Source organism: Montipora capricornis, chromosome 2, assembly GCF_036669925.1.
Source record: "Montipora capricornis isolate CH-2021 chromosome 2, ASM3666992v2, whole genome shotgun sequence".
In the NCBI taxonomy this organism is placed as follows: Eukaryota; Metazoa; Cnidaria; class Anthozoa; order Scleractinia; family Acroporidae; genus Montipora; species Montipora capricornis.
Genome location: NC_090884.1, coordinates 64,888,165 through 64,898,164, shown reverse-complemented (window position 1 = coordinate 64,898,164; position 10,000 = coordinate 64,888,165). Strand labels below are relative to the sequence as shown.

Sequence of the window (10,000 nt, the reverse complement as noted above, 5' to 3'; positions counted from 1 at the left end):
ACCCTGACAGATATTTCTGCGGGCAAACCAAACGAAAAATTGTCTGGCTTCTTTCTCTCGTATTGCGATCTTTCTCGGCGCAGTCTAAGATGACGTCTGTGTTTAAAATATAACAAGTTTCGTGCTTGTCACGCTATACTAAAACTGACACGGTGAACGATTCGTAATTACCACTTTGGTTTCCACGCTGGAATGAAAAGTCATTCTGATCTGATTTCGTGGCTGTTTGTTTAAAAAATGATGGGCTTGTTTTTGGCCATTTTAAGGCATAAGAATCTATCCGCAGTTCAAATATAAAACTTTTAATTTCTCTGTACTTCACGGGCTTATGCTATTGTGGCTTATGAATGTAACCAGAGAAGCAATATGTCACAAAACGTGCGTTTGTGTCACTTTTTGGTCGACTCCGCGGAACTAGCATTGATAAATCTCCACCCTCTTCTAGTTTTAGCATCTTTAGGTTGTGAATTTGTAATTCCTTATGGAGCGAAACTGCCATTTTCTCGAACGCAAGTGTTTTCTTATCATCTGCTTCAACATTTATCAACGGTGATAATGTTCCAAAAACCAAGGAACACGTTACAAATGATCAATAACAGCAGCAACGTGACATTGGATCAGGTGCATGCTTTCCCTAGAGCGTGAGCTCATACCCAATACTTACGGTAACTGCGACAGCTCTAAACTCTCATCCTATGATTCTTGCAGTTCACCAGTGGCTCACCAGAGGAAGTTTCGTTGCTGCAAAGCGATAATTTATGTTTTAACAGTCTAGAAGTCACTGTCGTTTTAATGTCACTCTGTCACGTGATGTCACGTGTTGCTTTTAGCGTAAAGATTATTTAAGAGCTTATTGTCACTGCTAAAACGTCGCTGTCAGTCGCAATGAGCAGACTAGAATAAAAAGGTAGCTCAGTATGGAACGACATAGGACGAAAACGTCACAGGAAAGAATAAATACGATTTATTCAGCAACAAGTAATTTTTTTGCGCGATTTGTATGACCCATTCACAACTGAAGTAACCTGCGACTTTATCTTGACTCATGTGATATGCCTTGCTGAGAACGCCCAGAAATCATGTGACCTAACATATGTCAGCAACAGAGACGTTACATACGGTGTCTCAACATTGCACAAACTAAATGAACGGTAAACGGCCGAAGGCTACTGACTTCAATTGGCATTCAAAGTCCTCCTCACCCGATCTCGTCGGCTATTATAAACCGGCTCTGTTGTGTTCGTCTTCATATCTTTAATGGCGACAGTTTAAACATTACTGGCTAAGAGCGAGTTGATGTCCGTGGCATGAGTAAACTTTGTCCTTTGTTATATCTTGATTCACTGTACTTGGAACTTGGAACTTGGAACTTATACTCCCAAATAGCTGGGCTAACACTAGGAGATATAAAGTAACGAATTAAATAATAATAATCCACAATAAATATATCAAGTCAAAAAGAAACAGTAAATGTAAATAGTTCAAAGTCTTTTCAGGTGGTTCGGGGTCTTCATATTCTGAATGTCCCACATGGCTAATGACTTAAAAGAAGTAATGTTCTTAGCTTGGATTGTTTGAGTTGACAGTTTGTTCCATACCCGAACAGTTCGTACAAACGGAGAATAACTGTGTGCCAGAGCACTTGAGTAGGGCTGGAGCATAGCATGTTGGATCCTTGATCTAGGAGCTGGTTGGATAGAAGATGGGAATTCAAGATCTATGAGATTGTTTTTAATTTTGTAGAAAAGAGTCACTTGGGCCAGCAAACGTCTGGATTCCAAGGAGTCCCAACCAAGTTGATTTACAAGATCTTGTGAGTTTGTAGATCTCATGTAATCATGCGCGACGAAACGAGCAGCCCGCCGCTGGACTTTTTCGATAGTTTCAGTGTCCCTGTTTGTGTGTGGATTCCAGGCAGCACTTGCATATTCTAGTAAAGGTCGAATAAGTGCTTTGTAGGCTCTTTCCTTGACTTTAGGCGTACACGGTTTTAAAGTTCGTTTAACCAGCCCAAGAGACCTATTGGCTTTGTTGGAAGTTTTATCACAGTGTTCTTTCCAATTTAACTTGCTCGTTAATCTAACACCCAGATAATCATAGGAGGTTACATGTTCCAAGACCTGACCATGTATGTAATATGGTAGCATGACAACGGCTCGCTTGTTGGTCAAGGAAATGTGACTTCTAATTGCTGTTGTGACCAAAAGCACAGATGAGCCAACTTACCGGTACCTTAGAATGTTCTCAAGGAAGTGGAAACAAAAAAGGAAATGAATTCGTCTACTTCACTTTACTAATTTGAGTGATAAAATTGAAGCGCACGAGACACATTGTCCATTCACAACCTAGATGAATTAAAACGACCCAGATCCCAAGCGAGTTCGAGAAGCTCAATTAGCCTGCGTAGCAAGCATTCCTGTTCGACAGAAGAGCTTCGAACCGATTTTCCGGAAACTGGCCTCGCGAAAGTTGGGGGAAGAGGCTGAGGGAACGCTTGCAAGAAGACTCCCTATTTTGAAAAAACCCGTTCGCCCACGAACGGGGATTCTGATTGGTGCGGCACCATGATTGACAGGTGAGAAATTTTCGAGAAAACTATTTCTTGTTACTTCTAGCGTGACAAAGACAATGGTGGAAGATGAGGAAGGTTTTGAATCGTGTGTTGAAGCTGAGCGAAGCGGGTCTTGGTTTTACATTGAGAAGGGAACAAGAAATGTCATTGCGCCATCTCTTTAACTGTATAGATGTAATGGCCGTTTTGCCAACAGGATTCGGAAAAAGCTTAATTTTTCAGATGTTTGTCGTAATGTGCGGAGTTCGAAATAACAGAAAACGAAGAACAGGCTTCTCGAGTGTCATCGTGATTTCTCCATTTCAAAGCATCATACGCGATCATTCCACAAGTAAGTGGTTGAAGTAAATTCTATGAGAATGATTTTACGGACGTTCGCGCCCAAAACGTTCCCACGTACAGATTTCTTTTAACCCTTTGATTACTATCTTGCAAAATACGTCCAGCTTTATCCACGGTCCCATCTACCCCTTGTGACGTCATCACTTTTAACGGTCAGGAACAGCTTTGTCCACTAACTTGTGCAGGGAGAAGAGATCTTTCAAACTATACCAGAATGAGCACAATTCAGTCAAGGAAACTGGAGAAACGGCCAGAAAAACCATGTAACACTGACCTGAAAATCTCCATGAAAAGCTTGCTCCATTACCCACCTACCTTTCTGAGCACCTAATTCTAAGATGATGAAAGGTTTCTCAGAAACTCTTCCCACCAAAATAAAGCCTACCAAATGCCCAGCAAGTTGAAAAAAAAAATGAGGCAAGGAAAGTGAAAAGAGAGGGAAGGAGAGAAAGCGAAAAGTGAAAGTCGAAAGTCGTGTGCTACTTTTAAACCCAAAAATGTCGAAATTTTGCTCTCTGCGCATGCCTGAACTTTGCAAGCGCTTATTTTGCACCTGGCTGAAAAGGCCGCGGAGTGTACAACCTGGAAACAGGTTTATAGGGAGATTTAGCCCTTAAACAGCACGACAGTGACCAACCCTTCAACTAGCTTCAAAACGTATTTTTCGGCCAAATCTCTAGTAAATGAAGGGGATAGTTTCTAAAGAAATTGCGGTGCTGCGTCGGTGGGGAAGTGGTATACAAAAATTTGGTTTTATCAACGGAGTTGATAATGTAAATTGGCCACCGTACAGAGATTCTAAAAGCTGACGTTTCGAGCGTTAGCCCTTCGTCAGAGCGAAGGGCTAACGCTCGAAACGTCAGCTTTTAGAATCTCTGTACGGTGGCCAATTTACATTATCAACTCAGTTGATAAAACCAAATCTCTAGTAGCCAAAGGGTTAAACTTGCCAGGCAGAAAGGCAATGATCTACTTTTGCCAAAAAGGCAAAAAACATGGAGGGGGGGGGGGGGGGTCACCGTGCTCGTTTTCGAGATCATGAGGGGCACTTTTAGAAGCTTGGGTCATTTTAAGACGATCTTAGCTTACAACTGTCAGCAATAAAAAAGATACATTAGTGAAATTTGTATTAAAAGAGATTTCTTAAAACATAAAACTATAAAAGTTAGAGATAACAAGTTAAACCGACGTTTCGGAGTAGACATCACTCCATTATCAAGGTAAAAATGTTCTATGATGCTAAAATTACAGTATTAAAAACGATTGACGCTAAGAATTAACATAATAAGCACGTGCGAAATTGGCTATAAGAATACTTTAGCACGAATGGAATCCGATTGCACATTGAGGCTAGGCTTAAGTGTTCTTATAAATAACATTTCAAACACTAAGCAATCAAATTTGTTTTTACACTTTTTGAGCACCTCAAAGCGTTTAAGCAGGTCCCGAGGGATCGACCCGTGTGCGTTCTTATAGTGTCTGGCAATAGCCGAGGACTGTTGCTTATGTCCCTTTACACGATTGTGTAAATGTCCGCGTGTGTAGCCTACATAACCTTCATCACAAAGGTCACATTGAAATTTATATACAACACACTGCTGATTTATGATCGGCGGCTTTGCCTCTTTCACTTTCAGTTCCTGTTCAATTTTTCTGCTGGTAAATACAGGCTGGATGGTTTTGTTTACTTTCAGGCTCAAATCCTTAAGTTGTTTTTTTACAAATTGGTCTTTAAATGGCAAGACTACTCGAACCATGTTATCCGTCTCTTGGGCTGTTGATAAAGGTCGCGGTTGGTCGCAGACCTTTGAGTCAACAAAGCGTTTGATAGTGGAATTTACGAGTTGTTTCGGGTACTTTAGGCGTGAGAAAACTGACTTCAAACGGTCACATTCGTCTGAGAAGTGTGACCAAGAAGAAGATAAACGGTGTGCTCGATCGAGCATAGTTCTCAGCAAGCCATTCTTGTACCGATTGTCAACATTGCTCTGAAAATGCAGAAGGAGACCTGAATTCGTGGGTTTTACGTAGACCTTTGTCTCTATCCGGGGAGATCGATTCAGTAACTGAGTTCCCAGAAATGGCAACATACCATTGCTTTCAGTTTCCATGGTGAATTTTACGGATGAATGTGCAAGGTTTAATGTGTCTAGAAAGCTAGATGCTGCCGCCATATTCGGCATGATGGTCAGGGTGTCGTCTACATATCTTCGATAGAAAGAAGAGAGTTTTCCTTGTCGTTCGAGGTTTTCTTCGATTGAGGTCATGAAAACATTAGCGAGCAAGGGGCCAAGGGGAGAACCCATGGCCACACCATCAGTCTGTTCATACAAGGCTCCATTGAATTGGAAAAGTTGTTCTTTTGTAGCTACTCTGAGAAGGTCAACAAGGTCCATTTTCGTCAAATTCAAGTCGTACGTTACGTTAAACCAATTGTTGGTGAAAGCTCTGTTCGCGAGTATCTCTATCGTTTCATCCAAGGGTACGTTTGTGAACAGGGAAGACACATCATACGAAACCAGAATGTCACCGTTTGCTATTTCCATGTTTTGAATTTCGTTCGTAAATTCAAATATGTCAGATACTGTGTACCGATTCAAAGACAAAGGCTTAAGTTTAGTGTCAAGCCATTTAGCCAGCGCGTAGTTGTATGTTTGCTTTGCTGATAGAATAGGGCGCATCGCTAAGTTCTCCTTGTGTGTCTTTGGTAAGCCATATAAATGGGCTAATCTGGAGCCTGTAGGGCACACAGTCTCCGCAATGGGCTTGGGCAGAATTCGACGGACAGTAGAGTCTAAATCTTTCTCTTTCTTTAGAAGAGGGTGGTAATAAGTTGGTGGTCTACCTCTACTTGGAGGCCTTTCCAGGGGAACAGGCCGAAATTTACTTGCGTCATTGATGGAAGCTTCAGATAATAGGCGTAAATATTCGGACTTGTCCATTACGACCACTCCCGAACCCTTATCTGGTTTGGTAATGATGATGTCGTCGCGACGCTTCAATTGTTCGATGGCAAGCAGGAGTGTCTTGGGAGGTTTGTGTACTTTGCGCTGGATGTAGTTCAGTGCTACGGATCGTAGGGTTGCGGCCGCCAATTCTTTCAAATCATCACTTCCAAGATGAGGTTCAAGACACCAGTAAACCTTCTCGAAGCTTGCTTTTACTTCAATCGGTGACACACGTTGTGGAAAGGCGAATTTCAAACCCCGACATAAAACCAGTTTCTGGAAAAAAGAAAGTTCGTAGGACGATATGTTGTGAATATGCTCGTCCACATCCGTTTCACCGATTGAAGTGAAAGCAAGCTTCGAGAAGGTTTACTGGTGTCTTGAACCTCATCTTGGAAGTGATGATTTGAAAGAATTGGCGGCCGCAACCCTACGATCCGTAGCACTGAACTACATCCAGCGCAAAGTACACAAACCTCCCAAGACACTCCTGCTTGCCATCGAACAATTGAAGCGTCGCGACGACATCATCATTACCAAACCAGATAAGGGTTCGGGAGTGGTCGTAATGGACAAGTCCGAATATTTACGCCTATTATCTGAAGCTTCCATCAATGACGCAAGTAAATTTCGGCCTGTTCCCCTGGAAAGGCCTCCAAGTAGAGGTAGACCACCAACTTATTACCACCCTCTTCTAAAGAAAGAGAAAGATTTAGACTCTACTGTCCGTCGAATTCTGCCCAAGCCCATTGCGGAGACTGTGTGCCCTACAGGCTCCAGATTAGCCCATTTATATGGCTTACCAAAGACACACAAGGAGAACTTAGCGATGCGCCCTATTCTATCAGCAAAGCAAACATACAACTACGCGCTGGCTAAATGGCTTGACACTAAACTTAAGCCTTTGTCTTTGAATCGGTACACAGTATCTGACATATTTGAATTTACGAACGAAATTCAAAACATGGAAATAGCAAACGGTGACATTCTGGTTTCGTATGATGTGTCTTCCCTGTTCACAAACGTACCCTTGGATGAAACGATAGAGATACTCGCGAACAGAGCTTTCACCAACAATTGGTTTAACGTAACGTACGACTTGAATTTGACGAAAATGGACCTTGTTGACCTTCTCAGAGTAGCTACAAAAGAACAACTTTTCCAATTCAATGGAGCCTTGTATGAACAGACTGATGGTGTGGCCATGGGTTCTCCCCTTGGCCCCTTGCTCGCTAATGTTTTCATGACCTCAATCGAAGAAAACCTCGAACGACAAGGAAAACTCCCTTCGTTCTATCGAAGATATGTAGACGACACCCTGACCATCATGCCGAATATGGCGGCAGCATCTAGCTTTCTAGACACATTAAACCTTGCACATTCATCCGTAAAATTCACCATGGAAACTGAAAGCAATGGTATGTTGCCATTTCTGGGAACTCAGTTACTGAATCGATCTCCCCGGATAGAGACAAAGGTCTACGTAAAACCCACGAATTCAGGTCTGCTGCTACATTTTCAGAGCAATGTTGACAATCGGTACAAGAATGGCTTGCTGAGAACTATGCTCGATCGAGCACACCGTTTATCTTCTTCTTGGTCACACTTCTCAGACGAATGTGACCGTTTGAAGTCAGTTTTCTCACGCCTAAAGTACCCGAAACAACTCGTAAATTCCACTATCAAACGCTTTGTTGACTCAAAGGTCTGCGACCAACCGCGACCTTTATCAACAGCCCAAGAGACGGATAACATGGTTCGAGTAGTCTTGCCATTTAAAGACCAAAACTCAGCAGAATTTGTAAAAAAACAACTTAAGGATTTGAGCCTGAAAGTAAACAAAACCATCCAGCCTGTATTTACCAGCAGAAAAATTGAACAGGAACTGAAAGTGAAAGAGGCAAAGCCGCCGATCATAAATCAGCAGTGTGTTGTATATAAATTTCAATGTGACCTTTGTGATGAAGGTTATGTAGGCTACACACGCGGACATTTACACAATCGTGTAAAGGGACATAAGCAACAGTCCTCGGCTATTGCCAGACACTATAAGAACGCACACGGGTCGATCCCTCGGGACCTGCTTAAACGCTTTGAGGTGCTCAAAAAATGTAAAAACAAATTTGATTGCTTAGTGTTTGAAATGTTATTTATAAGAACACTTAAGCCTAGCCTCAATGTGCAATCGGATTCCATTCGTGCTAAAGTATTCTTATAGCCAATTTCGCACGTGCTTATTATGTTAATTCTTAGCGTCAATCGTTTTTAATACTGTAATTTTAGCATCATAGAACATTTTTACCTTGATAATGGAGTGATGTCTACTCCGAAACGTCGCTTTAACTTGTTATCTCTAACTTTTATAGTTTTAGTGAAATTTAGATCAGGTAAACGTACTCGATTCAACATAACTAATATAACTAAACAAACTATTGCAGCTCTTGTCTTTTTCTGAGGTGAAATAGACCTTGAAAAACGATACACATTAGTCTAAGAAAAAAACTTTGGTCGCACGAGAGCATAATAAAAGACGAAATATTTGTAACTTCTCACGTACAGATTTTTTTGTTTTTTGTTAAAATGGACAAAATCAGGAAAGGAAGTGATCTACGGAAAGAAAAATGGGGGTCATCGAGCATTCAAGAGGGTAAAATCGCTGCGAAGTTCTCAAAGCGATTGTCTATTCGCACTGTAACGCCATTGCGTGACATTTCCGAGAAGACCTGGGTCCACAGCTATCCCATGATGCCACATGCTTTCACGTTCCATTCTTGTGGAAAATGTTTGCACCTTTAGCATCGTGTTTACCTTCGTCGTCTGCGATGCATGACGTGTGCGTGACATGCGCGAAAAAATGCGCAGTAGCAATGGGCGCGAACGCCCTTAAATGAAAATCTGGACTGCTTGGACGATATCCATCTAGGGAAATTCAATATTATTTACGCGTCAGCTGAAGGTGCTATGAACAATTAAGCGTTTCCATAATTCACTAAAAGCAAAAGATTCGTTATTTAACAAAACCGTTGGCAGCGCTTATTATCGACGAAAGTTTGCACTGGACTGAAGTAAGCTTTTCGTTTGCTTGCGAAATATTTACGCAGGATGAATTCATAAAATGCCTGCGAACTGTCAGAATCCATACGTTTCAAGATTAAGGAAATAAACTGTATTCGTCAAATTCGCTGCTTACCTTGCCCAATGTAAACTTGAGTCCTATATCATGGATTGAGACAAGATGAACACAATTACTCAGCTCCCTTGTGGAGTTTTGCATGTAACGGCCTTACTACCCTTCGAACTCTGTACGAGTTATGTATCTAAATTTCGTATTTTACGAGCTCACCGATTGCTTACACGTTCTGAAACTTGGCTCTTGTTTTCGACAACTTCTATACCAACCGCTCTGCAAATATCAGCTAAAAATTTTCCGTAAGTTTCATTTGTTTTCGATGATTTAAACAAATTCTCGGAAGAAACATAACCAGTCGTGCCCGGCTGAGAAGCTGCCGTTACAAATTTAACTTTAAAATTACACTGGCAAATTCTACATTGATCGCTCGGTGTTTCCTTGAGGGGTGCGTCGGTTGGTTTTGACGAAGTCAACATGTGTTAACATGGTTATCTGTTATTGGCTAATCTGTTAATAAGACGTCAATCAGGGTGTGTCAAGGCAACCATTAAAACGTGGGCGTTTTTCAAAAATAAGGGGTCTTCTTGCAAGCGTTTCCTCACTCTCTTGCCCCAATTTTCGCGCGGCCAGTTTGCGGAAAATCGTTTCGAAGCTCTTCTGTCGAACAGGAACGCTTGCTACGCAGCATTGCACTGGTATTACGGAGGTAATAGTTTCGAATGGTGCCAAGGACTCTGATTTTTCAGTTTCTCCCTTTGCCAAGCAACTTGTATCCTAGATAACATATCTTTTAGTACAATCGCGAAAATGCTCCATTATCGACAATTTAGATCCTAACAGTATTGCGGGAGAATTGTCACATGAACCTATAGTTTTAAAGCAACCTTGCTTCCTCAAGTCTCCTTAAGCTCAGTGGTAGAGCGTCCTAACTAGTACATGTACATGTAGCTATCAACCAGCTCTCATGTGGTAAGCCCCTGGTGCAGATGCTATCCCCGCTGAGATATA

General features: G+C 41.8%; 3 protein-coding genes across 4 annotated transcripts in view; 1 reads left to right on the top strand and 2 right to left on the bottom strand.

Moving 5' to 3' along the window:
• LOC138031474 (TNF receptor-associated factor 2-like) overlaps nucleotides 1-10,000 on the bottom strand; it is a 527,459-nt gene that overhangs the window by 21,817 nt on the left and 495,642 nt on the right. The window contains exon 1 of one of the 2 annotated variants that reach the window (XM_068879169.1): nucleotides 665-801. The exons of the other annotated variant lie outside the window; for it this stretch is intronic. The gene's annotated coding sequence lies outside the window, so the exon portion shown is untranslated. Of the gene's footprint in view, nucleotides 1-664; nucleotides 802-10,000 lie in introns of those variants that run through there. 2 annotated transcript variants of the gene reach the window in all.
• Nucleotides 4,068-6,039, bottom strand: LOC138031533 (uncharacterized). Its single transcript, XM_068879218.1, has one exon. It carries the CDS (start codon nucleotides 5,854-5,856, stop codon nucleotides 4,219-4,221), a length of 1,638 nt encoding a protein of 545 aa, XP_068735319.1. The 5' UTR covers nucleotides 5,857-6,039; the 3' UTR covers nucleotides 4,068-4,218.
• LOC138031523 (uncharacterized) lies at nucleotides 6,219-8,157 on the top strand. The gene has a single exon (XM_068879210.1). The coding sequence runs from the start codon at nucleotides 6,431-6,433 to the stop codon at nucleotides 8,078-8,080; it is 1,650 nt and encodes a 549-aa protein (XP_068735311.1). The 5' UTR covers nucleotides 6,219-6,430; the 3' UTR covers nucleotides 8,081-8,157.

Excerpts from the sequence above, each read along its gene's own strand:
- LOC138031533 (XM_068879218.1), bottom strand. The coding sequence starts at position 5,856 with ATGGACAAGTCCGAATATTTACGCCTATTATCTGAAGCTTCCATCAAT.
- LOC138031523 (XM_068879210.1), top strand. The coding sequence starts at position 6,431 with ATGGACAAGTCCGAATATTTACGCCTATTATCTGAAGCTTCCATCAAT.